Here is a 27354-nt window from a genome sequence, read left to right on the forward strand (position 1 = left end):
TTATATATTATGAAATTTATTAAACGAAATGAGCACACAACCAAACGTCAATCTAGAGAAAAAAGGTTGATGATTATTGAATGCTGGATTGCTCGGTTACTTCCCAAGTACTATGGCAAGTTTCACTCTGTTCGTAATAATAATTCTCCATGGTCATGCAAAAGAATGAGATTGAAGAGTTAAATCACTACATGTTTTGAACTCTCTTAAAAAGAATATTGTTCTCCAAGTGTACATGAATATATAAATTCTCCTCCATTTCTAACAACAGTTTCTTCGTCAACTCAACAGTTTTGCAATAATTAGGCAATGTCTTTCTCATGCTGGCGAGTTCTTTAATGGCATCACCAGCCTCATTGTGATCCTTCAGAAGGCTCTCGATAAAATCTTTCACAAGTCTTCTTGATGATTCGGTGTGATGAGTTTGATCCTTTTCCTCTTCTAAATATCGAATAAGGGTTGGGAAAATTTCCTTCTCCTCTTTCACCAAATGTATTAAGAGCTCAGTAGAGAGTTTCATGAACAGTCGATACATATTTTCCAAGAGTTCAATGGATCTTCTAGTCTCCTCTGAAACCTTTTCATGTTGTTGAAGCAACTTTCCTGTATGGACTGTATATATTTTCAATAAGAGTTCAGAAAGTTTTGGAATGTTTTCTCTCAAATACTTGTGATGATGTTCGATAATGTGATCCACAAGATCTTGTGCCGACATGGACAAGAAATTGATCGTTTCGTTTTGCTTGTTCTCAATTGCGGACTGTTCTTTCTTGAGAATTCTCTCAATCACTCGTTGAGCATGTTCCGAATCGTTGCCAACAGCCTCCAACAATTGTCTCTGTCCTCCACAACAGTAATCAATATTCTCTTCGTTGAGAATGATGGGAGCAGAGTGAGGATAGTGTGCCACTAAATCTCCCAGAACGGAATGAATGGAAGCAGTGGTTGAAGAGGAGGAAGGTTGTTGTGGTTGCATTTTGTTTGATTATGTCTTGTGTTGGAGCGAAGAGAGAGAACAAAGACTTTTAAAAGTTTCTTTTGGGTCTTGAAATGTACCACCAATGAAAGTCCATTCGCCAACTCTTGCGTCCTAATTGACCCATAACTCCATCTCCAACGATGATGACGGAGGAACCAATGGACGGCGCCGCTTTCCTTGTCCTCTCTTCTTGGTGTGGATTGAAGGAGAAAATGTTAGATGATGGTTTCATCCGGGAGACGTTAAATATCACCCACTTTCAAAATATCATCATTATTAAAACAAGAGAAAGATGAAAGTGAAAGAAAGGGAATGAAAGTAGTGAGTGAACCATGTAATGAATGGTACAATAATAAATGTAAAAAGTATTTTCAACAAAAGAGATGATCATGGTGGCATGAAAAACATCCCCAACGTTGAGTCGTTCTTTATCAATAATAAATTGTAAAATCGAATGAAAATTTGCTAAAAAATGTTCAAAAGAGTCGCTTCTGCTGTGGGAAGTAAAAATCGCATCAGCAGCAGTATTTGCTGCCATTCGGCTTGTACGATGACGAGTACTACCACCTCCGTTAGAAACAACACACAACAACAACAACAAAAACGACTCTATCAAACTACTTCTTCTTCTAATATTTTCAAGACCACAAAGCCTGTCTTGTCTTTGAAGAAACAACTAGGAGTAGAGTCGAAGGTAGCAAAGGAAGAACAAGCTGTATCATCAGCAACCGTAGCCGAGGACATGGAGAATCTTCAGATGGATGCTCATCCAAGAGACTTGAATAGAACAATTCTGGATGAAATTTACTCTGGAGAACTCTTTGATACCTACAATAGAATGCCTTTGCTCATCAAAAGAGATAAAAAGCAAGCTGATGTTCCCTATGTTGAGGAACCAGACCTTGCTCCTACTTTTTCGGATGAATTTGGGTTGGGTCTCAAGGAAGAAGACGAAGAGGAAAGCATGTTTGATGGTAATGCTATTGCTGATTCATTGGAAAAGGAGATGAGAAAGGGAGAGCAATATGAAGAAGAGAAGCCAAGAAAGGGACACAAACAAATTAGTTATGTCGAGCAAGTAGTAAAAGATACGGATCAATTTCTCAAAGAAACTGAGGAGTTCATACTTACTGAAGAGGAAGAGGCTGATTTTAAACAAGTTCAAGAGGAGGTGTATGCCATTGATATGAATGAATTGAAAATCATTGAAAAGGTTGCAGATAGGCTTTCCAGTATGGGCAGCAGAGTTCCAAAGAACATTTTGAACCCAAAAACTGAAAAAAGCAGCGAAGATGTTGCAGCAACACTTTCCGAGTTTTCCAACCTGATTAACGAAATGAAACCACTTACAATTGCTACATTGTCTAGCATGGATTCAAACAACAATCTCTATCCAGCACACGACTCCACCTATGTGAACTATATGAACGGCATTGATGAGATTGCAAGATATCTCACTTATCTCGAATTGAAGAATAATCAGGGAAAAATTACTGAGGATCTTGTACAGCAAGCTAAGCTCTTTGGTTTTGATGTTTATGAGCTTCAAAAAGAATTTAATGCTGGAAAAACTGTATCACCTCCAGATAATTTTAGAATTTCATCAGAACAAGAAATTGAAGAACAAATGCGTGAGCTTTTGCAAGTTCCAATGCCAGAATCATTGGAATACCTAACAAAAGAGGAAGAAGATGAACAATTGCAAACGAAAGAGGAAATGACCGTAAGCGAAGAAGAGGAAGAAGAAGAGGGAGAGGCTAAGGAGGTTGCAGGAGTAGAAGAGGTTGGACAAGAAGATGTTGAAGAGGAAGGAGTTGAAGATGAATTTGATGAGGAAGAAGAACCAGAGGAAGAAGCGGAAGAGCGTCAAGAAAAAGAAATTAAGGAACGATATAACAATACTAATTTGAACTTGACTGAACAATTCGAAGTCCAAATGGGTAACTCAGAAAAAGTTAATGCAGTGCTAGAGGACGAAAGAAGTAAACAAGCTCCAGATGCAACAAGCACGTATACTAACTTCAGAAATAAGCCAAAGTTTAACGAAAAATTCTCCATTCCAACCTATGTGAACAATGAAGACATGATGATTGCCAAAAAGTGCAACGTATTCGACGTGGCAAAACAATTTGGAATTAAGTTAGAGGATGATTCATTACTGCCAGAACTTTCTGATTTGACACCTCAAGAAAAATCAGATTTTATTGAAAAGCAATTAGAATTTGCTGAAATGCCATTCCAGTCGGTACAGGCTCAAAGAAAGGAAATCAGAGAAAGACAGGCTGAAGAAAAAGGAGAAGAGATAAAGACTGAGTACGATAAGCTCGACGAATATTTGGATGATGAGGTCACTCGTGCATTAGAATTAGAAGAACTTCCAAAAGAAATAGAAGAGGAAGCAGAAGATCAAGTCACAGAGGCTCAATCATTTGTGGATACAGTAGTACTCAAGCATGACAATCCATACGAACCATTCATGCTTGCCACCCATCCTCATTTATTTGTTAATGCTGATGCCAATTTTACTGAGACCGATGTTGGAAGATTGTTTGTTATTACTCCCGAAAACCACAAGAAGTACTTCTCCATCACTGGAACAGGCGGAGACTTGGATAAAACCTTTGCCCAAATTTTGCAAAGGGCTTTACTTGTAAGAGAGCCAGTTTTACCAATCATTAACGAGATCCAAAGCTTGGCAAAAAATAAGAGAAAACAAACAACAGATCCTGGATATTTATTTACGGGTATTCAAGGCAGCGGAAAGAGCGCCTGCTTGGCAACATGTGTGTACAATGCATATTTGAACGGTGTTTTGGTTGTTCATATACCATCAGCATATCATTGGACCTATGGCATTCACTTTGTTGAGCCATCACCAGTACTACAAGGATACTTTGATGCTCCACTTCCAACAAGAGATTTTTTGAAGGCCTTTATGTCAGGAAACTCTGAAATTTTGAAGAAAATGAAGTTAAGCAGAACATTTAACTTGCCTTTAGAGTCCGGACAAAAGATGCCAACTACATTGTACGAACTGTGCGAATATGCTCTCTTGATGGAAAGCAACATTTCTGTTATCTTCAAATTCGTAATGGACGAATTAATTAATGATAAGGAGACTCCAATGCTATTTGCAATTGACGACTACAATTTCTTGCACGACTATACATACTACCACTATGGTAACCTTGATGATTTTACCACTGTTCCTCCACAAAGAGTTCATGCAAAGAATTACACTCTTGTGAGAGCCCTCAACAGAATTATTCAACAAAATGCTCCAAATAAGCTCGTTGTTGCTGCTAACACTAACAAAAATAAGACTCCAAATAGAGTTTACATTCCAAAAGACGAAGTATTGGATCCAGTTTATGTTCCACCAAGATACACGTACGAAGAACTTGAAAATATTGTTGAATTTTATCAAGCTTCTGCATTTGTATTTGGAGACAAGGAAGATTTTATGGAGGATTTACTATTTATGAGCGGTGGTGTTCCTCATAGAGTGTTCAAACATATGTCTTTATTCTAAAAAAACAATAATAATAAATACTGTTATCGGATATTTTTCAAAATTTAATATTTACGCCACATAATTATAGAATTCTCTCTCTTCTCTTGTCAAAAATTCTCTTTCTATCAAATTTTCAATTCTTCTTTTGATTTCAATAGGATTTGGTTTGAATTTGCTTAGCAGCTGCTTCACAACTTCTTCGACCAAAACATTATGGTGCAATTTCTTGCGAGCTTTCATAACTCTTACAATCACAGCTTCGATTACAGGCTTCCTTTCCAACTCTATCCTGGTCTCAGTTTCTTGCACTTCTTCTTCTGATTCTTTTGTTGAAGTTAGCGCTAACTTCACTCTATAGTTTGCAGATTTGAAATCGTTATTATAAACAAATTTGTGACTGTCCTCCAGGTTTTTCGTTTTTGGTTCCTTCATTAAGATTTTTGTCTTGTTCATGCAAAGGATGGTCAAGTTCTTTTTCAAATCTTTCTCTGGAATTTGAGTAAGTTCTCTAATATTGGCATAAGTGTATTCCGATTGATCATTGAAGAGCATCAGTATGGCAATTTGAAATGTCGAAGCGACAAGTTCGTGTTTTCCACTTGGGAACCTCGAAACAAGAATGCCATCACCTAACGCTTTTTGCCAAGTTACTTTTCTGCCATTATGCACATCATTGTAGAATTGAGTAAATGAATCACAGCATTGGTTTAGCTCCAAAGGCAAATTAGCATTTGACAATGTATATGCAGGCCAAAATGAATGAGTCAAAATATTTACATAAAAGTCGACTTTTGGAGGTTTTGAGTTGAATGCCTTATGTTGTTGGTACTGTTCGTTTGCTTGAGCAGAGAGTTTCATGTCATTAAACATTCCTTCAATTTTTGAAGTGAAACTATATCCACACTTTTTCTTCAGCTTGAGAATGAATAATTTTTCAGGTTGTGCTTGGTGACTTTTAGATAATAGTCTCTTGGAAAGGTGGACCTTATAGTAAGTCTCAAAAATGTCCTTATCGCGTAAGAAGTCAAATAATTCTAATGCTTCTTCTAGCTGTGAATCGAGTTCTTGTTCCAAACTTGATGAAGATCCACTGTTTTTGATAATACTGTCAATGTAAAGAGATAAAAATTCGGCAAGTCTTTTTTGTTTTGTTCCATCTGCGAACGTTGCCATTCCCTCTTTTTGAGCCTTAGCAAATCGATCATTCTTATTGAATGACACAGAGGTAATTTTGTCATATTTTCGTTTTTGTTCGAGCAGCCCTTCAATAAAAGCTACAGGTGAGGCCTGTATTTTCTGTTCGTCCAAAACATAGTTTGTGCCGTATTCGCTAATGTACTTATTGTACATGTTGATCATAACTGAGAGGTGTTCCTTCTCGTTAACAATAAATAAATTATACATTATTTGCATTTCTGAGATCTTGTCGTCTTTGATTAAGGACAAAAATCCATTGGAAGATTCCATTATAAAATTGAGATGTTGGGTGATCATTTCGTGTCTAACAACATGATCCAATGTTTGCTTACTCGAATGATGGAGATAATATTGAATTCGCTTATGCTCATCTCTGAGTCTTTCATCTACCAATTTTAAATAGTCAGTCACCGAGGTTTGAGATAATAATTCTCGTGAAAGTCGAGAAAAGTATATAGAACTTGTCTCCAATAATGGCTGTTCGACAATGTCTAAATAGCAATTCATCTCACATAGCATTCTCACTGTTTTCTTTAGTAAAAGTCTATCTACAGATTCACCATTTCTTTCTTTTTCGATACAATCCAGTATAATTTTTCTGATTTTATCTCCCAATTGATACTGATAAATTGCCATCTTTTTGAATAGCTCCACGCCATTGTCATATATAAAGAGAGTGTGCATCACTTGAGGTTGTTGTACGGATGAGGTTGTGACAACTTGTTGTTGTAGCTGTTGTTGCTTCTGTACATAATTGGTGTTGAGATACATGAGCACACTGCTAATGACTGATGTTTCTGTTTTGTACTCTTCCCATACGTTGCAAATTGTCTTTAGAAATAATTCATCAGAACACCTTCGTAAAGTCTGTTGATCATCATCCGAAAATTAATACACAACTAATCTGTTGTTCCAATTTGTACATACATTGTTCATTAATGAATCTATATGTTCACGCATACAAGTCTCTACATTATTGTACAGCAATTCTCCATGACGATTTAAAACAATTTTGTATGCGCTTCTGTAGAGCTCTTCATAGGATAGATCCGAACTCTTTTTATCATAAATCTGTTGTATCGCCTGTTTCAATAACACCCACGTGGCTGTAAAGAATGATTCCGTTGTGTTGATCACTGGTCTCGGAGCTTTGATATCAACTTTCTTTGCTATTTCAATGAAAATTTAGTTACAAATAGTACAAACAATCACCATTAGTCATAATATACATCACGATGATCATCATAGAGATCCAACAACAATGAATAACGGATCCGATGGTCATCATCACCATCATTTTTAAAAGCATACCTTGTTGAACTTTACGCATTTTTTTGTAAGGACAAGAAGTGACAGGACAAAGCATAAATTAATAAGGCAAGTTTTTTCCAAGTCATGAACCCCAATATTTATTTATTGACTAATCAATTTGAATCAACTTTAAACGTTATTCTTCCTTTGAGTAAAGTTTTTGTTGGTAGAAAGGTTTGGTTCCAAAAGGCAATAGAACAAATTTTTTTTGTTTTTGGTAGTGACGAATTCTTTCCAAAATGGTTGAGGAGCTTATTAGACGTTTTAGAGACTTGTCGAAGTGTGGATTATTTCCTTTTGGAAATATAATTCCAATTCGACTAATATATTGAGTAGGAAAACACTTCTCATAAAACCTTATTTGCCTCTCAAGTTGAATGAGCTTAAACCATAAAATGCCATCGTGTCTGAGCTCGGAACTTGTTGCTTCAATAATATCAACTTCGGTCGAGTTCTTTCTAGCCAATACAAAATTGAACTCAATACATCTTGGCTTGAGAGACAAATTAACCACTGATTGGTCATCAAGAGTACCATTTTCCTTAAGCAAAGAAAGAGCTTTGTTCCATTCCTTTAACTCATCATCTCTTGCTACACTGTCAAATGATCCTTGATGTTCTTGTCTGTCAAGAATGAACGAATGATAAACTTCAAATGCAGGATCTTTTTCGAAATGTTGTTTCACTAGCAGTTCATAAAACATCGAGTCATTTCGGAACATCGTTCCTCGTACTTGATTAATGTCCGTCTTCATTTGGCCAATATCCATCTTCAAATCATCAATATCCATCTTCATTTCACTAATATCCCTCTTCATTTCAATAATATCTTCCTTAACCTCCTTTATGTCCATTCTAAGAGCTTTCATCTCATCCATCACCATTCCCTTAAATTCATTGAGAAGAGAGATCATTTTTTTTTCTTAGGGAGTTGAAAGGCCTCCAACATCTTGGTTTGGGAGTGAAGAATTTGGAGCCAATGTATTCGAGATATTCTGAAAATCTTGGTCTTTTAAAGCAGGGTTAATAGTAACAGATTCAGAGGTTTGAGGTTCATCTCTTCTTGCCTTCTGGGCTTTCTTTTTTTTCTTATTGGTCCTCTTAGGATTTTCATCAAACAAGGTTCTCCCGAACTCTTCTTTTTCTCTCTCTTCCTTCTCCATCTCTTTAATTAAGTCCTGTAAATTGTTCCAAACCACCGAAGAGAGGGCGTTTAGGTCCTTGGTTTGAAGAGGAAGCATTTCCGGGAAAGTAATGACATCCAAACATTTATAATTGTTTGCCCTATCAAGAAACTCCTTCAATACAGATTCATTTACCGCCAAACATAAGAGTTGGCTCATGGGAGAACAATTGGCAACATATTTCTCCTTCCCATCATCAAAAATCTTTTTAATATTCTGTTTAACTTGGCTAAAGGAAAGGCTTTTGAGCAGGTGAGCCATTTTTTCAACCTCTTACGAGAAAAATGAAATTTTTTTAATAAGTTTTTGATTAAGGCTTTTTAGTCTCGACGATGAACATTATTGGATGTCACACGATGGTTGGCATGATTGGTATGGTTTTCCATGCTGTTCAGGAACATGTCTAAATAAATTTTTGAATCTTCTAAACCTGTCCATGTTCATACACTTGTCGTACTTGATTTTGTTCCTTGTATTGTGGTGGTGGCGCTCTCAGAAAGCACAATATTTTCATGATCGTTTAAATCCATGTCGTCGCTTTCAGTACTGACGTTGGAAGATGGAGATGCCAAAGACATGCCTGGTTTGGGATGATCTTGAAAAAATGATTGGCTGAATACGTGTTCAAGTTGTACATTAACGATGACCTTTGTGAGGAAGAGAAAATGTATGTTGCCAAGACTATCGAATTCTTTGGCTCCTTCTGAGAGTTCGTTGGTTTGTTCAATGAGCTTGTATGTGCTTCTTTCCATTAATTTCTCGAGCGTTTGATGCAGAATTTCCTTTTGTTTCTTCCAAACCCTTTTTACACTTGAGAATTTTGTTTTCTTGTATTGGATGGTACCTTAGAACAGAGTGAAAAACACGTCCCATGACGCCAAAAACTCTGCCCATTCAGAAGGAATCGAAAATAATGGAAAGTAATGTCCTCTTCTGAATGAATCCAACCACTGATTGCACAGACAGTAGTTGTATCTAAGAGTAACAGCTAACAATCATCCCACAACCTTAGTTAATTACTTTTTCCAAACTCGTCACTGGTATAGCTACCAACCAGTGCCCAATTCACTTCCTAAAACTTATGAACTTACCAAAAACTATTTCCAAACTTGAGTTGCTCTGGAAAGGGTGGGGAGGGAAAGTTTGCCCAACAGAATGCAAGATTAATTATCAAGACCATCTTCTCACACTTTGTGGTAAATGATGCTAATGTTTTAAAGATGATTCCAATCAAATTCGTCACTTACTAACCGATGAAGCTAAGACTCGCCCATCACTGAAAGATGATTACGGGCGGAGTTAAATATTTGAACTTGTCAGCACGGTTTTGAGTTAAGGAAGTGTCACCCCCTCTGTAGTAAGTTTGGTTTGGGAAATGGATTTTTGTTCATTTTCTATTGAATACTCATTAATTCTCTCTTCTCAATTCCACTGATGATGAGTATGATCATTGAAATTTCATCATGTTCAGCTCAGTATCTCTGAGAAGATCAATTCTCAATCATTTGAATGTTCCTATTAGTACAACATTCAAAACTCTTTGAAAAAAATGTCTCAACAAGCAAAAACATTTTCATCATCATCGGAGCAAAACGAAATGATCGAGCCTAATCATCATCCCGAAATAATTTCCGAATCGAATAATGGCTGTACTTTTAGTAGTAACAAATTGTTTTCCAGTGTTAGACAAGAAAGGAATGATAAATTTCAAAAAGAAAGTTCAGCACGAGTAGAAAAGGTTGAGGATGTCGATGAGAATGGACAAAAAGTAACCATTCAAATTCTTTCAGGAAGACAGGATAATTATAATGGAGTAAATATAACCATTGATTCAGAAATTGAGAATTTTGAAAAAGTCATGACCAATTCATTGCAATACTGGATGAAGAAAAAGAAAAGAGGAGTTTGGATTTATGTCACTTCAGAATTTTCTGAATACATACCGATTTTGTTGAAGAAATTCCAGTTCAAGATGCATCATACAAATGAAGACATGCTCATGTTAACGAGATGGCTTCCCGAAACCTATAATTTTGATCCTAAAGCAGATCCCAACAAGATTCCAAAGTATGCACAGCATTATGTTGGTGCAGGAGGTGTTACTATTGATTTTAAGCGAAATCAAATTTTGCTTTGTACCGAACGTCACGGTAGGAAGCCAAAGGGAATGGGACATTTAGATTTTTGGAAAGTTCCAGGAGGTAGTGTCGATGATCCAAACGAGCATATTGGAGAAGGAGCAGGTAGGTCAAACATTTATTGAGATTTTCACCATTTTGGATTTACTTCTTAACATCGCCAATAACTACTTAAACAGTGCGTGAAGTATTTGAAGAAACAGGAGTCAAGTCGTCATTCATTGGCATCATGGGCTTCCGTCACCTCTTTGGTTTTAGATTTGGAAAGAGTGATTTTTATTTTATTTGCCTTCTTGAAGCAAAAAGCAGAAAAATCGATATTGACACCAATGAAATTGCAAAATGCCAATGGTTTGACTTGGAAGAATACTACAAAATGGATCACCTTAATTTTGTACAATCCGTCATTCGAGATTCTGTTCGTGAATTTATGAGTCGAGATGAAGAGCAACGAAAGCAAATGCTCTGGAGTATGTTCGACAACAGTCTTTCAGAAAAGAACGCTGCCTTAATGTATCACAGTGTAGATTTAACACACATTGCACAAGAGAAAGCATTTGCCAATGCCAAAGAAAATACTGATCCCTCTCTCATGTATTGCTACAGAGGAAAAACACTTGATCCAGAGATTCAGTACCAATAATATTCTCATGGACATGTTAGGATCATTTTCAATACATATTTGTGAGAATCATATCTTAATAGGATTTAATATTAATTATTATCTCTCTCACTATGGAAGGTTTTTCTGTAAGCCCAATTAAGTCCTGAACCTGCCTCATGGACATGGTATTATGATCATAGGAATTGTGATTGCTAATCATCATCAATTCAAAAAAACAAACATCAGCTGACAGCTGTCATTCCACCTCCTCCGAACATCGAGGATCATCATTCCACCACTGCTACCTCCACCTACTACATCAACCTCTTTCGTTGCCATCTCGTGTTTCAACACTCCATGTTTGCTTCCACCATTCTTCGGGCGTTGACCATCTCCGAGGAGAGTCATCGTCATCTCAACAACCATCAAAACGGAGGAATATCATCACCCACTCATTCCTCCTCTCCACCCTCTCCTTCTTCATCATCCCCTTTTGAAGTGCATCGTCGAGAGAATTCTTCTCCTTTTCCAATGATGAAATCTCAACAACAATCATCCATTCCACAACAACAACAAGTATTGCAATCATCGACCAATACGACTTTCTTTCGAAAGAAACGAATGGACAGTAAAAACCACATCATTGACATTCATATGCGACCCAATTTGGAACGAATTATATCCAATGAAAAAACATTACAATGTTTTCGTTATTTTGCAGATCAGAAACAAGTGTTGGAATCGTTGGATTGTTTGGTTGAAATTAAAAAGTATAAGAAATTATTGGAGCCTTTGATGAATGGTGGAGGTGATGGCGATGGTCATCGTCGACGTCCTTTTTCTCATGAAACTCCAAATATTCAGACGACGACGTCTCGAAAGAAGAGCACCTCGAGTTTGGGAAGTCACAGTAGTGGAAGCGAAAAGACACTCATGATGACTAATACCTCTCAACACCAAGGCCAACAATTTCCAAATATGGAAGTCTCAGGAAAAGGTGTTGCTGTCACTCCAACCAGTCCAAGCAGTACAAGTAACAACAGTGGTGTAAATGAATTGAGAAGATTATCCTCTCCGAGATCTCCTTTATCCAGTTCAGCTTCTGTTCAACAAGTCAAACCTTCAATGAATTCCTCTTCTGGAAAGATTACTCAATTAGGAAGGGAAAATTCCACACAACCGCCTGTTTTTGAGAAAGATCATGATGTGGTTGGATCATTCACAGTAGTAAAGGCATCATCTCCGACTTCCACAAAACAAGAAGAAGTATCAATGTCTTTAACAACTCAACAACCAATGACGAATTCACAAAAAACAACTTTTAGTGAAAAACGTTTCAAATTGAATTCATTATTGACAAGAAAATCATCACCAGTGGCAACTTCTCCAACCACCACCTCAATTATCAACCTTAATAGTTCTATAGTCACTTCACCAACGACTCCCACCACAGGATTTGGAAATAATTGTTCTGAAAATCAAAATTGGACCCAAAATACAAACAATCATGAAAATTCACTTGGAATGGTGAACGGAGTTCATCAAGAATCAACAGTTGGAGAGGAGGAAAAACTCTTTCACACCACCCATGTCACGAATGAGGATATAGAGTCTGTGACAAGTGACAACACAGCTTCCACCACTAATTCAGATACGATTTTACATCCCAGTGCCACTGTGAAGATTTATGAAAAAGCTTACCTGTTAATGATTGAAATTATGGATAATTTTTTAAGGAATGGAGCAGATAGTGAAATTAATATCGATGGTCAATCAAAGCATAGATTATTTGGAAATGCTGCATTACAAAACATGCAAAGCTATATTGACATGGACTTGCTTGTCAAGTATATCTTATTTGATCAAGTTGAATTAGAACTACTATTATTGGTAAAAGAAGATATTTTACCAAGATTTGCTCAATCTGAAATTTGGCAAAATTTCGTCCTTGAAAATGGAGATGTTGCCAACTCGTGTTGTTACCCTGAAGACGTTGAAAAGGTACTCAAATTAAGATATCGTAAAGAAGATTTACTTCGAGAATATATCACTCAAAAAGATTTAGATTTTAGTGAAATGGCAGCAAGTGACATGTCCTGCCTAAAACACATGCTAGATGTCAATAGCTTAAATATTTTCTCAACGAAAGGAGATCAATTTGTGGATATTCAAGACATTGGAATGGGAGGATTTACCAACGCAAAGATCATTGGATTTTTACCATTTTCAGCAGAAGTGGTGATAAGCGGACATTGCAGTGGGTATGCCATGACAAAATTTGTTCCAACCACACTCTTCGATCAAGACAAGGAAGGTAAAATTGTTTCTTTCAGAGAACACGAATTTGAACAAATTGATTTTTCTAAAGAGTCCAATAAGGATGTTTATCCCAGTTGGTTAACAAAATTTTCTGTGAAATATCCAAGACCTTTTACCAATAGAACTTGTTATGCTGCTGGAACATGTGTCTATGTGAAAGGAAGATATATTATGATTAACAAGGCAATTTTAAACCCAGAAAAGTATCCAAGTGAATATATTTACCGTGATTCTAAGAAATCAAAGATGAAGAAAAAAAAGACAACAAATAGTCTCTTTGTGAGTATTCACGTCGTGACACCTGTCGCAAAGGAAAAGTGTCACTTTGTGAATTTATTGTTACTCAATACTGGAGGATTTTTGAATATTCTTGCAGAAGCATTGTTGGAGCAAAGTTTGAAAGTTTGTTCACAGCAACAAATGACCATGATATCAGAACTTAATGAAATGAAGAAAGATAGATATGCCATGATTGAAGATGGATATTTGCAAGCGAAACGATTTATTTCACTCTCTTTAGCTAAATTTGGTAAAACCATTTCCACTGCTGAAGGTTGTACCTTTCCACAAACCTTTGAAGAATTTCAAAAATATGCCGATGCTTGATCACAACAAGATGCCACGAAACAACTTGAATTACCTTATCCAAGATATTCATTTTAAAATTATTCGATCTTTCCATACTTGCTATAATTTAGCACAATATAAAACTTTATACTACACTTTAAATAAATTACAATCTTCTTCAACTGCAACCATTCTCTGATTATATTCCTTTGTGAAAAAGTGCTTAATAATGACAATCTTTCCTTTCAAATGTTTCTTTTTGACTTCAGGTGGCAAATATTTTGGAGATCGAACTAACACGTCAGCAAATCCTTGTGCCAATGAATCTGTAGTTAATCCATTGGCATCACTGTTCATTAAGACTTCTCTCAAGAAATTCATGACATAATGCCATACATTGTAATGAGAGCTTGATAAATTGGAATCAATTAAATATCGGCACAAATCTCCATTGGGATAATTCTCCATTAAAAGTCTTGTGTCATGCATATCATGATGAAAATATATTTTGAAATAAATAGTATAATAACATGGAACAGTTCAATGATTTTTTCGCAATGTTGTCAAAGTTCAATATTTTGAATGGAATCAAAGGAAATGCAGAATACACACTCACTTACCTATATAACTTTCCAGGAATAATAGGTTCAATCAAACTTTCAAAAAATTGAATCAAACATGTACACACAGAATGAATATTTCCATTAAAATGTTTGGAGAGAGACATTCCATTATCCAACAATTCACGGCATGCTCTCACTTGATCTGTAGTTCCTTGAACTTGGAACAATCCTTCTTCTCTCAATCCATATTTCACAATATGGTCACACATGAAAAAGAGTTCTTTAGGGATATATAAGGATTTCAATGTTGATACAGTTCCATCTTCATATTCGAGTTGAATTTGATCTTTACAATGTGGATCTCTCACACTTGTAAAACATTGAACTAAATTACTCAAAGAATTTCCAAAACAGGATTTCAAATAATTTCCATAAACTTTGAGAGGATAATCGTTTCCATTGTCAACATGAATAATGAGATTATCTTCGAATGGAACTGTTGAATTCGATGTTTCATCTAAATTAAAAGGAGGAGCTGATTGAGCATTGAAACAACATGTTAACTCAATTTCAATAGATTCTCCTGGAATAAGCAATCGGTGTGTATTGGAAACTGTGAGCCAATCTTCACAATATCGTTCTTCCATGCCTTTTTTTGACAAAGAAGAATTCACAAACCACATTTCCAATATTTTTCACAATCAATATTTGAGTTTGAGGAATTCCAAAACGAGCATCTTTGAAACGAATTTCACTGGTCGAGAGAGATATTTTGGGTAGATCATTATCAGAAATGACCTTATTATTGTACAGAGCGTCGTATTCTCGTAACAGTTTTTCCTTACATTGTCGGAATTTGTAATCGACTTCCATTTGAATCTCCGTTTCAAAGACACTACTCACAGGTAAGTGATCACTAATCAAACAATTCAAATGAGTCATGTAACACAATTGTTTGACTTGATCACGTTTCACACCCTTCCATAAAATTCGATCCGTATACGAAGGGACACGTCTCTTTTCACTCGTGTCAAAAATTAAGGTACCAGGATCGTACTTGTAAGTGGGTGGAAAATTAATTCGACCTTCTTTGAATCCCATGAAAACTCTTCCACTCATTTTCTCAACAGTCAATTGATCGTAATCGAGAAGAGATTTGTATTGTTTGTCTCGAACATATTCTTCGACTTGAGAACGATCCAAATTGTCAATTCTGTAATTCAAATCTCCAAACCAAAAAAAGTAATCATGTTGATCGGGAAGCATGACTTGGCTTCCAGAAGTGGTGAGACCTAAACTACTTGCTGAACTCTCTGAAGGTGAAGAAATGACATGAAAATCATCTGCACTACCACTTCCACCAGCCAAAGAACTTGCACTATTTCCACTCGCAATCGAATTGGTCAAAGAACTGAGAAGACTTTGTGATGTCAAATTTGAATGACTTGATCCACTTGAAACGCCTGTCATGAGTGTTAAATTACCACTACTCGATGTTGTAACACTTGTCAATGCAGAGGAGCTTCCATACTCGACAGAAGTCGATTCCAGTAATGAATTATCCAATTTGGCAAAACCTAATTGAGTAAAAATGTCCATAAAATTTTGATTTCTTTTTTGAACGCCATTCATGTGAGGTGCCAAATGAGTGGTGACAAAACACATGCTTGTGTCAGCAATTTTCAATCGAATTCCAACAGCACCCTTATTACCTGGAATTTTGACATGTCAAAATGAAAAGGTTTACAGAGAATTCAATGTCACAGAGGAAGACAGAAGAATGAGAGTAGTAAGTGAAAATGTCACAGAGAAAGCATCACGAAGCGCGTGTGAAAAAGTGTCAAATGTCATTGATTTCACAAGAGTGATTTTGAAAAACATTGCAATGAATTCACTAAATTCACCAACACTCAAAACTTGTACTACTTACCCATCACACCCATCGCTCCCAATGCCAATGACACTGCTTGAACATCTTTCACTTGTGATAAATATTTCTCTGCAATAAACACACAACAAAACATTCCCACTAATTGTTTATCACTCAATCTCACATATTTTGTTTTAGTATGTGAAGAACAAGAGAGTTCCGATTCCAACACATGAATCCATTCCAATTTTGATTGTGTTTCTTTTTTGAGCATGGCCTCTGCAGTCATGTCAATTTCTTGTAATCCAATGGCAATGATATCGGGTTGTTCGGAGAGATGAAGCCATTCATCGAGTGGATGTTTGTTGGTAATTCCTGTCGAGACGAGTGATGATGATGAGGATGACGAGGATGAAAAGCAAGTTGTGGTGGAATTATTTTGAGAGGATAGTGGTACCGATGATGATGAGAGGTTGTTATTGTTGTTATTATTGATCATATTATTATTCATATCCATTAGATTCAATGATGATGAAGAAGAGAATAATGAAACATTCGAAGACATGTCACCCGTCATCATGGTTGTCGATTCAAGAGTACCTTCTTGTGTTGATAGTGATGATCCTGTTACATTATAATTCGGTACTTTACTATTCACATTCCATGTTCCAATCACAACTTTGAATTTAAAAGAATCGAAAAAAGAGGAACGAGATTTTTTGAGTTGATTGTAAAGCCACACATCTCGCGCTTTTAATTGTGAATTTGATTTGGAGAGTTGTGAAGTGGAATTGACACCACCACCTCCAACACTGAGAAGAAAGGCATCGATATCACCACCAACAACGTTCGAGTTGAACATTTTTTTTTGAAAAAAGTCAACTGTCAAAACGAATGTCCTTTTGAAGATTTTAGAATGACACTTATGAGATTTGTTGTTACGTTACACACTCACCACTCACAACATTGGTCGAATCATTGGGGTCGATCCTCCTTGTTGAATTACGTGAAAGATTCATAAAATTTTTAATATACATGTACAACCAAATGACAGTTGTGTGCAATCATGTCAAAATGTTGGTTCTCCAAAAATATGAAATTATAATTATACAACATAATAATTAAACAATTATATGAATAATGCTGCTTCTGTTGATGCTTGAACTCGGTCATTATTGGATATGATAATTAAAATAAATAGGATGTTCATCTCCATCACTTGCTGCATTAATAAAGGTCACATTGTCCACTCGTTCCACACCATAACCCATGTGAACATGTCCAAAACAATTGACTTTAAGATGTTTCAATTCCTTAATTCGTTTCTTTAAAGAAGGACTCCCAAAATGTAACATTCCATCAAGAATTCCTTTTGGAGGTGTGTGAGTGATTAAAATATTCGTGTCATGGTCGATTTGTGAAAAAATTGAATCATTCAATTCTGATTCACTTCTATAAAAGAACTTGTTGTCACGTCGTGACATGAATGCTTTGTTTTCTCCTGGCATGTCTGACATGTTGGAAACATAGGGAGTTCCGTAAATTTTAATACCTTCAATGACAATACTGGTATTGTGTAAATAAGTGGCATTTGACATGAGTTGTTGGATTTCAGAAGGGGAACGACTAGAAATTTCTTCTTCGTGATTACCTAAATAGTAAATTTCATAATTTCATGAAATGAATAAAATAGGTTATTTGTTTTTCATAATTTCATGAAATATTATTAATGAATTTGGTTATATGTTTTCCACATAAAATTTGAAAATTGGTCAAATTGAAAATAGTTAAATTTGTGGTGGTGATGAAACACATGCCAACACTCACCACAAATAACAATTCGATGTTTGTATGGAGTCTTTCCAAGCCATTCATTAAATGTTTGAATTTCTTCAATCTTTCCATCATCGGACATGTCTCCACAATGAATCAATACATCACCTTCCGGTAAATTCAACATATCATGTTTGTTATGGGTGTCGCTGATCACTACAAAGGTTACAATTTTCTTACACCATTGATTATGTTCTGGAATCTCCCATTCGACTTTTTTTGGTGATTTTTGAACTTGTTGTTCTTTTCGGGAGGAAATTTTAACAAGTAATTCATCAGAAACGGAATTTGATGATGAAATGGAACTCTTGAGAGGTGTCCTCTGTTTGACTGCAATCAAGGAGCTGATGGGTGGTGGTGGTGGAAGAGACATGAATTTATTTTTTTTGGAATATTTAGAACTTGGAACAGAGGAAGATGAACTTGGAACAGTTTCATTTATTGATCCTATCACGTTGAATTGTGAAATAATCCAAAAAAAGTTTCAATTCGAAACTGTTCTCCTCTAGAATCTCAATCATGGATAAAGAAAGGAATTGAAATTTCTCAAGTAGTTGAAACACGGTTGGAAGTAAGAAGGTTGTTTTGAGAGTTGTTGAATCTTCCTTGATCCAACAAACAGAATTCAAAACACGATGAATGTCTTTTAAAACTTGTTCATAACGAGCTCGATCAACAACCATCACATCCATCAATTCTTTGTGGTGGAGAACATTTAAGGATTCTTCAACAAGGGCCTTTGCTTGAGGTGACATTAAGAGAGGAATGTCAAGTTCATGTAAATGACGACATGCAAAGACCATTGCCTGTACCAAACGATCTCGAATTTCCAATTGGTTCATCTTGATTTGGAATGGATAGAGTGAGAGTGCTTGATGCCCATCGAGGACCAACTTGTCAATTTTAACATTCGAATCGAGTGAACATTCGTTCCATGAGCAAGTGTGTGGATCTTTGGACCAATCCAAAACAAATCTCTCGCTCACGGAATGCACATGCTGAAAAATCATTTCTGTATAGTGCATGGGACAACATAAATACCTAATCGCCATGTGAAACACAAGTAACGATCATGAAGATGTAAAAGAAAATTCATCAAAAACTTCTCCTCAATGTTGAAGTGAACACTACTTACTCTAAATTTCTCAAAAGAACTTTTTCTTTCTGTTCTCTATGTTCTCTCAAAAAGTTTTCGCAATTCCTTAATGTGATTCTCTTGAGAGAAGTTGGTACATAATGGACAACTTCATGATCCATGGCTTCATTCTCCTCAAGGGAAAGACTTTCAAGCATTGTAAGATTCTCAAACGATTGTTTTAAACCTTCTCTTGTGATCATGGATCTTCCTTCGAGACAAAGATGCTTCAGAGTTTGACCATGAACTCGAGAAAGCTCAATCAAGTGTTCGCTTCTCAACGTTACAGCACGATCCTTGTGAGGATCAGTACGGATTTTCAATGTTTGGATTTTACACACAGGATAAACTCTGCCAAATATTTCTGGTATTGTCCAACACAAATGAAGCATTAGATCAATGAATGCCTTGTTGACGAATGTGGAAATGGCATAAGGGTCATGAGAAGGTTGGATTTCTTTATCATTCAAAAGAAAATATTCAATAGAATGTCCATCAAAATCAATGGTTCTTCTGGTGGCCAAACAAAGTTTGAACCAACATTTACAAACAAAACAAATTTTCCACCACAAATCTTTCATGGAAAGAAAGGAGAAAATGTGTTCGAGAAAGCTTTCATTTGAAAAGACAGTTGACGCATCGAATGAATCGAACAATGGACTTACTGCTGTGAATGTGACTTCATTGGCGTGAGGATCAGCAGCAAGCAAGTGACGGAAGGACTTTTCATTGTGAAGAATAGATGAAAAAGGAATGGTTGTGTATGACATTTTGGATCTATTTATAAATATATTATGGAGTGAACAACGAGAAGTCCAATCTGAAAGAGGCAACTTTGAGTGTTTTTTTTCAAGGTTGGGAATTGTTCGAACCACATTCATGCCAACCGTTAATAATCCTACAAAAAGAAGTAACTGCTCTCAGAGCTTTACAACTCAGCATGAATTTGGAAATTCTTAATTTGGTGACCTCTGAGTGAATTTTTATTTTTAAATGAAAGAAGAACAACTGAGAGTTGTCATGACAACAGACTTGAGTTGTTTCGTAGAAAAAAGAGAGTGAATACCAGTGAGTTTCTTCATTGTTTTCATGTCATGTTTTATAATGTGACGAGAAACGCCGTGTTCTTTTGAAAATGAATCGCAAACTTGTTATTACAATGTTCGGTTCAGGCCTTGGAATACATTTGAGGAAAGATGTCCTAGACAAAAGATCGGCCTAAGGAAAATCTGATCCATTATGATCATCCTGAAATCTAACGAAGATCCCTTCTTCAAATGATCCATTCTGGTTTTACTTATCAAGAGGGAGTGGTGATTCTCCGTATTGAGGATTCTAAAAGTTATTAAATGGATGTCACGATCATCTCCTTTCTATGGTTGATCCTGAGTTTCTGTTGTGAATGTCGATTTTTTGGGAATGAAACCAAGATCTTTCAGGATTTTGAAAAGATCACTTCGTGTAATGGTTACCGTATTCTTATTATTAATGACGTGCCTATTAAGAAAGGGATTCTGCACTTGGTCCAAAGGTTTATCAATCTTGTTGTAGAGAACACTCCAAGAAGCATAGTTGTCAGGAAGATCTGTTTTCACACTTACGTAAAGAGTATCACTTCCTTGTGTGGGACATGGTGATTGTCTCTTCATGTGAATTTAATCCCGCCACAGTCTAGAATGTCAATTCCAAATTGAAGAGGTTCTTTCAAACAGTATGGTAAACGGATAGGAAATTTCAAATCTTTTTTCAATTGAAATAAAGCAAAACTAATGACGTTTTCCAAATCTGTCAGATTCTTTGTCGTATCAATGTATAATTGGTTGATTTGAAACTCAAATTCGAAACAAAATTCCAGTTGGTTAGCGTTTAGAATGAGAGTATCAATGGTAATATGAGGAGGCAAGATGTTTGGAAGAAGGATGGCTTTATGGTTCTTTGTCCAATCGACCACAAGAAGATTCTTGCATGATTTGACAATTTTCTTCGTGTGTGGAATGTCACAACACACAAAGCTACAGAGTTGAATATATGCATGTATTCAATAGATGGAATTTTAAGAAGCAATTTCTGTATGTCAAGTGATTCTTTTAACAATGACTACTTACGTCATTAAGCAATATTGATTATGCTTGTTTTTCCTTTACTCTGATTTCTCTCAAAAAGTATGGACATTCCTGAACCACTAAATGTTTCATTTTTGGAAATTAATTGTAACAGTCCATGATCCATTGCGTAATTATCATACAATGTTTCCAATATCTGAAGGTTTAAAAAGGATTGTTTGAAACCTTCTCTCGAAATGTTGGATCTTCCCAGCAAGCAAAGTTCTTGAAGAGTTTTTCCATGCACTCGTGAAAGCTCAATCAAGTGTTCACTTCTTAACAAAGGAGCTTCATTTTTCAAATAAATGGTCACTCCTGTCATGGTGCACAAAGGAAATACAGCACCACATGACCTTGGTTCTTCCCAACACAAGTGACACATGAGATCGTTAAAAGCATGTTCCATATTGTTAGGAGTGACATTTGGATGTAATAATAAAAAGTCTTCAACGGAAAGACCATCAAAATCGATATTCTTTCTTGCGAATAGACAATATTTGAACCAATGTTTACAAACGAATCGAATCTTCCACCAAATTTCTTTCATAGTCATGAATAGAAAGAATGTCTTGAAGTGATCCACGATCTGAAAATACCACTCGGGCATGAATCAAAGTATTATGTGAATATAATCGTTGAGAGAAATGTGAACAAAAAGAACTCTGATTTGCTTTTGGATCCATCGCAAGGGTGTTTCGGAAGGATTTTTCATCGTGAAGAAGAGATGAGAATGTATGAAGCATGATGGTCCGTCTGTGTGAATTATTTGTCCTTTTCTCATAAAAACCATCACGCATTTAAGCTGATGCTCTTTTTTCTGAACGTTGATTGCTGACAGGATCGTCTTCTAACGACGAATTACTTGAGCATTCGAAATTTAATCTCTCTTGCTTCTTCTTGTCGTTCTCTCTCCACAAATTCAATATAAAATTGTTCTCTCACACTAAAAGGAAGACATCTCAACAATTCATGATAAACAAAAAAGTTATCAATATTCCAATACTTAAAATTCGACGTTGCTGTCATTGGTGACAAGTTATTTTCTTCATGATGCACATTTTCTAACATGGATGAAAAAGCACATTTCAATCGCTGAACTCGATCTCGATCGTCATCATCCAAATGTGTGACATTTGCTTTTGATAAAAGTGACAGTATTTGAGTTAAAAAGAGAGTCATGGAAGATGGAAGACTAATTTTCACAGTCGAATAAATTTGAAGAAGACTTTCCATGCATGCCAATGGAAAACGACATCTCTTCTCCACAATTAGCAACACCTTACACTTCATATTGTTGGACAAGAGATGTTCTACTTCATAAGGGTCTAGTTTAACTGTTTCGATCGCAGTTAAATCTGGCATGTGATCGGTAGAGAGGTCACTCAAATTTCTAAAATTTTGTGATTCAATGGATCCCTCAGACAAATCCAATAATTTCAAGTTCCTTAAATGAGAGATGTGCTTTGGTGAGCACTTGTCAGTTTTAAAGTACCTTTTATGGTAAAAAAGGTGAGAACATCAAGTTCGAATTAATGCGAATTATTGAAGAATCTAATCTAGGAATAACAAACTCTCTACTTACATTAAGGATTGAGAGAAGGAACGAGAGCAATCTCCCGATCGATAAAACTTGTCACACTTTTCAATTCGAAGTGATTCTAATTTGGTGAGATGTCTCAAAACGGAATGATGAATAAATCGATTTCCAATCACACTGAGTTTCCTTAAATTCACAAAATATTTTCTAAAGGTTTTGTCAAAACCCAAATTCTCTGTAATATTGACACAATTCGTCAATTCTAATTCTTGTAAAGTCCTTCCATGTCTTTGAGCCAACATTTTCAAATGTGAATTATTAAAGAATTCTCGTTCCTCTCTCAACTTGATACAAAATCGTTTCAAATTTCGACAATTTCTCAAAATGTAAGCAAATAAATACTCCCAAGCTTGTTTCAACTGAGAATCTTTCACGCCACAATTCGTCACGAGAAACTCCTCCACACTACATTGATCAAAATCAATACAACTTCTTGTTCGAATACTTGTCTCCGACCATTCTCGAGAAACAAATCTTAATTGACTCCAAACCATTGACATGGGAAGAAATGAAAAGATTTCACTCAATATATCCCGATTGAGAAATAAGAAGTGTTTGGAATGTTGTGCGTTGTGGTTGTTGTTCGTTTGAAACAAATGTTGAGCATTCAATAGATCGAAACAAGGATTCAAATGATTATGATCATCAATAGGAATGGTTTGATGACAAGGTTGTAATGATGGTGGTTGGCAGTCGAATGGAGCAGCTATTATTGCCACCATGGAATGAAAATAGGATGTCATGATGTCTACTCGGAGTTGAAAAACGGTTGAAATCAAATAATTTGGTCAAAATTAATACAAAAAGATGGGAAGGATGGATGGAGGGTTTGTGATCAAAAGATGTATGAAGAAGCTTTTCTTTTTTTGTTTCCAATGTGGAGTTGATGGAGAGGCATCTATCGAAGAAGAGACAGAAGGAAGATAGCCATATTTGGATAATTACCATAGATGTCACCATTATGATTTCTCTGTTTTTCAAATAAGAATTAACTGCAACCTCAAAATCGTGGAAAACATATTTTCTTTTAATAATTTGTTCAACCATTCAGTACGTTTGATGACACACACTCACTTCTTTGTCTTGCACAAGAATTTCAATAAACTCTTAGTCACATTCGTGTGATTTGTTGGAGAGTTATGTCACGCTCTCTGCAAGGCAAAAGAAACGAGTGGTACTTGTGACACACATTTGGTAGATACTATTCGGTTTGAGTTATTCCATAGTATTGGGAGCAACTTTAGTAAGCTCACAATCCATCAACACTCGACAGAATGTTTGAGGATTATGTCCATACGCTTCAGGATTGCTCACATGCAACAATTTGGCATCATTATTTTCCAATAAAATGTAACGCTCAGGCCAGACAGCAAACATCTTTTCAAAGGAATTCTCAATTCCGTCCACAACAGTAGGAATATGATAATTCAAACCCTTCATCATGAGTTTAGTGGCATCCAATCGTTCCTCAATGGATTTGTGTTGTTGAATGCAAATATTGTCTCCCAACTTCCACTCATCACATGCATGTGCTTCTTTAATGTAAACTGTTAAGAAAAACACTCGAGATTTGAATGTCTTCACCATGCGATGGAGAAAGTCTCGATGTTTTCTAAATGGTGGTCAGGAATAACTGGCACCAATGAGTGCCACTGGTAAATTGTTGGGATTTCTCTTCTTCAATAACTCGTTCAATGAGAGGGTGTGTTGGAGAGCCAATTCGTGAGAGGAAATTGTTCCGAGTGCTTGATGATTGTTTTCATGAGATTGATGATCATAGAAATCCATCAAATCCACCACTGAAATTGCACTCAAATCCAAAGTTGTATTCCATTCGAGAGTGCATGCTCGGGACATGTCGTACTTAAAGTAATCGGTGAGAGTATTCACTTCGGGATCATCTTTGAATCGGCATCGTAAATTTCGATAAGCAATCATGAATTGATTAAACTTTTCATCAACCACCAAAGAGGTATTGCGTTTCATTCCCAAAACATTGGCAACCACTTGTTCTTGCAAGTCCATGGTGATCTTTTCAATTCGAGGAAGATCATCATCAGCTTTAGAATAGGCTTGTTGCGTTTGAGGGTCTCTCCGAAGTCGTTGTTCTTCTTTGAGAAGAAGGATGGCCATATCCTTCTCAATAACGATCGGAGTGGGCTGTAGATACAGGTTGTACCCTTTGTGTTCAATGCAAACCCGTTGATCACGTCAACCTTTCATCTTCATCATCACAATATTACTTACCTGATTTTCCACTGGTGGAGTGGAACATGCCCATTTTCAAAGAGTTCAACAACAAGGAGGTTTGATCTCTTTTCTTTCTTGAAAGAAGAGGAACAGTAAAGAGGATTCTGTTTGTTGTAACTCACAATTAGAACTTGGAACATTGACGTAAGAGCCTCCCCATTACAAACTGTTGTCTTTCAATTAACGAATCATCTTATGGTCGTTGCTCTAAAAATAATCAACCAAAGCCACACTCTGTTGGTAATTATCTTTGTTCCTTACAAAAGAGAACGGACTCAACATTGAAACACAAAGAAAATGACCACAATGAACATGAAACAACACAACAAATCATCGTCAAACGAAGTGTTCGAAGATTATTTAAGAGCTCAAAAGCATCGTTATGAGCAACAAGATAAATTGCTGGATGTTGCTTTGAACAAAGTTCAGAATATCAAAGCCATTGCTCTTGATATGGGAAAAGAATTGGATAGCCATAAAGAAATTTTGGAAGATAATGATGAACAAGTTGAAAAGCAAAAACACAATCTTAAATCGGTGAATCGAAAGATTGATAGGTTGAACGGTGAATCATCGAATACCTCTTCGTCATCAAACAACAGCAGTGGAATGTTTTCTTTTTTGAAATGGTTTTGGTAAATTAGTGACATCAACCTTCACATAACCAGTCTCGCAAATTCACAAATACCTGTTGCATGATCTCAAGTGACTTGCTTTAACACATGGTCGACACTTTCACTCGGAAATTACAATTCATTGAAAAGGTGAAATGCAATCAGAAACTTCATCAATAAAAGATGTTTACTGTGCTAAAATCACACACTGCACTCCAAAAGAATCACATATTGGAGTAAAAATCATGATTGTTAGATAGTTATTGGACCTTTGAAGTTGAAATAATCAAGTCCAAAACTCTGTTAGAGTAACCCCATTCATTGTCATACCAAGCAACAACCTTAACAAAGTGATCGTTCAATGAGATACTGGCCTTGCTGTCATAAGTAGATGAAGCACTATCATGAATAAAGTCACTTGAAACAACTTCCTCTTCAGTGTACTTCAAAATACCCTTGAATCTCTCGGACTCGGAAGCCTTCTTCATTGCTTCATCAATTTGCTTCTTGGTAGCAGGCTTCTCCAATCTGCAAGTCAAATCGACAACAGAAACATCAGCAGTTGGGACTCTGAATGCCATACCAGTCAACTTTCCGTTCAATGATGGAATGACCAAACCAACAGCCTTAGCAGCACCAGTGGATGATGGAATAATGTTGTATCCAGCAGCACGACCACCTCTCCAATCCTTCTTGGATGGAGCATCAACTGTTGGTTGGGTGGCAGTCAAGGCGTGGACAGTGGTCATCAAGCCTTCAACAATTCCAAAGTTTTCGTGCAAGACTGCAGCAATTGGAGCCAAGCAATTGGTTGTGCAGGAAGCATTGTTGATCACAGTCATTTCTGGCTTGAATTCATGATTATTGACTCCCATAACAAAAGTTGGAGTATCAGCTGGAGCAGAAATCACAACTCTCTTAGCACCACCCTTCAAGTGCTTTGAAGCAGTGTCCAATTTGGTAAAGACACCAGTGGATTCAACAACATATTCAACTCCGTATTGGCCCCAAGGCAACTTCTCTGGTTCTCTCTCACAGAAGACATGAATTTCACGTCCGTTCACCTTGATTGAGTTTTCAGTGTATTCGAGTTTACCATTGAATTTACCGTGGACAGAATCATACTTGATCATGTAGATCATGTAATCAGGAGTCATCATAATATCGTTGATGGCAACCACTTCAACATCGGTTCTTTCCAATGAAGCACGGAAGACAAGTCTACCAATTCTACCAAAGCCGTTGATTCCAACCTTGACCATTTTGAAGAGTGTTGTGAGAGTTTTTTGTGTGTTGTTGTATTTTTTTTGTGTAAGCTTAACGCTGTGTTGATTTTCAGCTGCTTGGCAAACAATAATACTCTTTTGATCGGGCCTTTCATGGTCTTTAACAAAACTCCAAAAAAGGGCTCAAGATGTATGGGTAGCTCGGCGAAGAATTAGTTTTCTCACAAGTTGAATGATTCATGATGTGGTGTGGTGTGTTCATTCAATAATTGAAGAACTGGATCCCATCGAAAATATTCTTTTCTTCACATACAATCAAAAACATCATGCCATGACCTCTCTAAATGGCGAA

General features: G+C 36.3%; 15 protein-coding genes across 15 annotated transcripts; 4 read left to right on the forward strand and 11 right to left on the reverse strand.

Annotated features, from left to right (window-relative positions):
- Positions 1-187: 187 nt before the first annotated feature.
- FDP41_008121 (uncharacterized protein) lies at positions 188-976 on the reverse strand (the record flags this gene model as incomplete). Its single annotated transcript, XM_044711941.1, has 1 exon — positions 188-976. The coding sequence occupies one exon, from the start codon at positions 974-976 to the stop codon at positions 188-190; it is 789 nt and encodes a 262-aa protein (XP_044558130.1).
- A 475-nt stretch (positions 977-1451) lies between these two features.
- FDP41_008122 (uncharacterized protein) lies at positions 1452-4511 on the forward strand (the record flags this gene model as incomplete). The annotated part of the gene is made up of 1 exon (XM_044711942.1): positions 1452-4511. The coding sequence occupies one exon, from the start codon at positions 1452-1454 to the stop codon at positions 4509-4511; it is 3060 nt and encodes a 1019-aa protein (XP_044558131.1).
- Positions 4512-4562: 51 nt separating this feature from the next.
- Positions 4563-7020, reverse strand: FDP41_008123 (uncharacterized protein; the record flags this gene model as incomplete). The annotated part of the gene is made up of 3 exons (XM_044711943.1): positions 4563-6557; positions 6618-6859; positions 7002-7020. 3 exons carry the CDS (start codon positions 7018-7020, stop codon positions 4563-4565), a joined length of 2256 nt encoding a protein of 751 aa, XP_044558132.1.
- A 117-nt stretch (positions 7021-7137) lies between these two features.
- FDP41_008124 (uncharacterized protein) lies at positions 7138-7884 on the reverse strand (the record flags this gene model as incomplete). The annotated part of the gene is made up of 1 exon (XM_044711944.1): positions 7138-7884. The coding sequence occupies one exon, from the start codon at positions 7882-7884 to the stop codon at positions 7138-7140; it is 747 nt and encodes a 248-aa protein (XP_044558133.1).
- A 39-nt stretch (positions 7885-7923) lies between these two features.
- Positions 7924-8445, reverse strand: FDP41_008125 (uncharacterized protein; the record flags this gene model as incomplete). Its single annotated transcript, XM_044711945.1, has 1 exon — positions 7924-8445. The coding sequence occupies one exon, from the start codon at positions 8443-8445 to the stop codon at positions 7924-7926; it is 522 nt and encodes a 173-aa protein (XP_044558134.1).
- Positions 8446-9733: 1288 nt separating this feature from the next.
- FDP41_008126 (uncharacterized protein) lies at positions 9734-10965 on the forward strand (the record flags this gene model as incomplete). Its single annotated transcript, XM_044711946.1, has 2 exons — positions 9734-10427; positions 10502-10965. 2 exons carry the CDS (start codon positions 9734-9736, stop codon positions 10963-10965), a joined length of 1158 nt encoding a protein of 385 aa, XP_044558135.1.
- Positions 10966-11283: 318 nt separating this feature from the next.
- FDP41_008127 (uncharacterized protein) lies at positions 11284-13851 on the forward strand (the record flags this gene model as incomplete). The annotated part of the gene is made up of 1 exon (XM_044711947.1): positions 11284-13851. The coding sequence occupies one exon, from the start codon at positions 11284-11286 to the stop codon at positions 13849-13851; it is 2568 nt and encodes an 855-aa protein (XP_044558136.1).
- Positions 13852-13962: 111 nt separating this feature from the next.
- Positions 13963-17107, reverse strand: FDP41_008128 (uncharacterized protein; the record flags this gene model as incomplete). Its single annotated transcript, XM_044711948.1, has 4 exons — positions 13963-14287; positions 14433-15024; positions 15221-16087; positions 16306-17107. 4 exons carry the CDS (start codon positions 17105-17107, stop codon positions 13963-13965), a joined length of 2586 nt encoding a protein of 861 aa, XP_044558137.1.
- A 310-nt stretch (positions 17108-17417) lies between these two features.
- On the reverse strand, positions 17418-19983 carry FDP41_008129 (uncharacterized protein; the record flags this gene model as incomplete). The annotated part of the gene is made up of 4 exons (XM_044711949.1): positions 17418-17896; positions 18073-18525; positions 18575-19119; positions 19214-19983. The coding sequence occupies 4 exons, from the start codon at positions 19981-19983 to the stop codon at positions 17418-17420; spliced, it is 2247 nt and encodes a 748-aa protein (XP_044558138.1).
- An 875-nt stretch (positions 19984-20858) lies between these two features.
- Positions 20859-21323, reverse strand: FDP41_008130 (uncharacterized protein; the record flags this gene model as incomplete). The annotated part of the gene is made up of 2 exons (XM_044711951.1): positions 20859-21225; positions 21319-21323. 2 exons carry the CDS (start codon positions 21321-21323, stop codon positions 20859-20861), a joined length of 372 nt encoding a protein of 123 aa, XP_044558139.1.
- An 850-nt stretch (positions 21324-22173) lies between these two features.
- Positions 22174-23655, reverse strand: FDP41_008131 (uncharacterized protein; the record flags this gene model as incomplete). Its single annotated transcript, XM_044711952.1, has 2 exons — positions 22174-22807; positions 22898-23655. 2 exons carry the CDS (start codon positions 23653-23655, stop codon positions 22174-22176), a joined length of 1392 nt encoding a protein of 463 aa, XP_044558140.1.
- A 472-nt stretch (positions 23656-24127) lies between these two features.
- Positions 24128-24499, reverse strand: FDP41_008132 (uncharacterized protein; the record flags this gene model as incomplete). The annotated part of the gene is made up of 1 exon (XM_044711953.1): positions 24128-24499. The coding sequence occupies one exon, from the start codon at positions 24497-24499 to the stop codon at positions 24128-24130; it is 372 nt and encodes a 123-aa protein (XP_044558141.1).
- A 36-nt stretch (positions 24500-24535) lies between these two features.
- On the reverse strand, positions 24536-25193 carry FDP41_008133 (uncharacterized protein; the record flags this gene model as incomplete). The annotated part of the gene is made up of 2 exons (XM_044711954.1): positions 24536-25092; positions 25160-25193. The coding sequence occupies 2 exons, from the start codon at positions 25191-25193 to the stop codon at positions 24536-24538; spliced, it is 591 nt and encodes a 196-aa protein (XP_044558142.1).
- A 266-nt stretch (positions 25194-25459) lies between these two features.
- FDP41_008134 (uncharacterized protein) lies at positions 25460-25801 on the forward strand (the record flags this gene model as incomplete). The annotated part of the gene is made up of 1 exon (XM_044711955.1): positions 25460-25801. One exon carries the CDS (start codon positions 25460-25462, stop codon positions 25799-25801), a length of 342 nt encoding a protein of 113 aa, XP_044558143.1.
- Positions 25802-26036: 235 nt separating this feature from the next.
- FDP41_008135 (uncharacterized protein) lies at positions 26037-27038 on the reverse strand (the record flags this gene model as incomplete). Its single annotated transcript, XM_044711956.1, has 1 exon — positions 26037-27038. One exon carries the CDS (start codon positions 27036-27038, stop codon positions 26037-26039), a length of 1002 nt encoding a protein of 333 aa, XP_044558144.1.
- Between the last annotated feature and the right edge of the window lie 316 nt (positions 27039-27354).

The sequence above is a fragment of the Naegleria fowleri genome (genome assembly GCF_008403515.1).
Source record: "Naegleria fowleri strain ATCC 30894 chromosome Unknown tig60, whole genome shotgun sequence".
Classification (NCBI taxonomy): Eukaryota; Heterolobosea; class Eutetramitea; order Acrasida; family Naegleriidae; genus Naegleria; species Naegleria fowleri.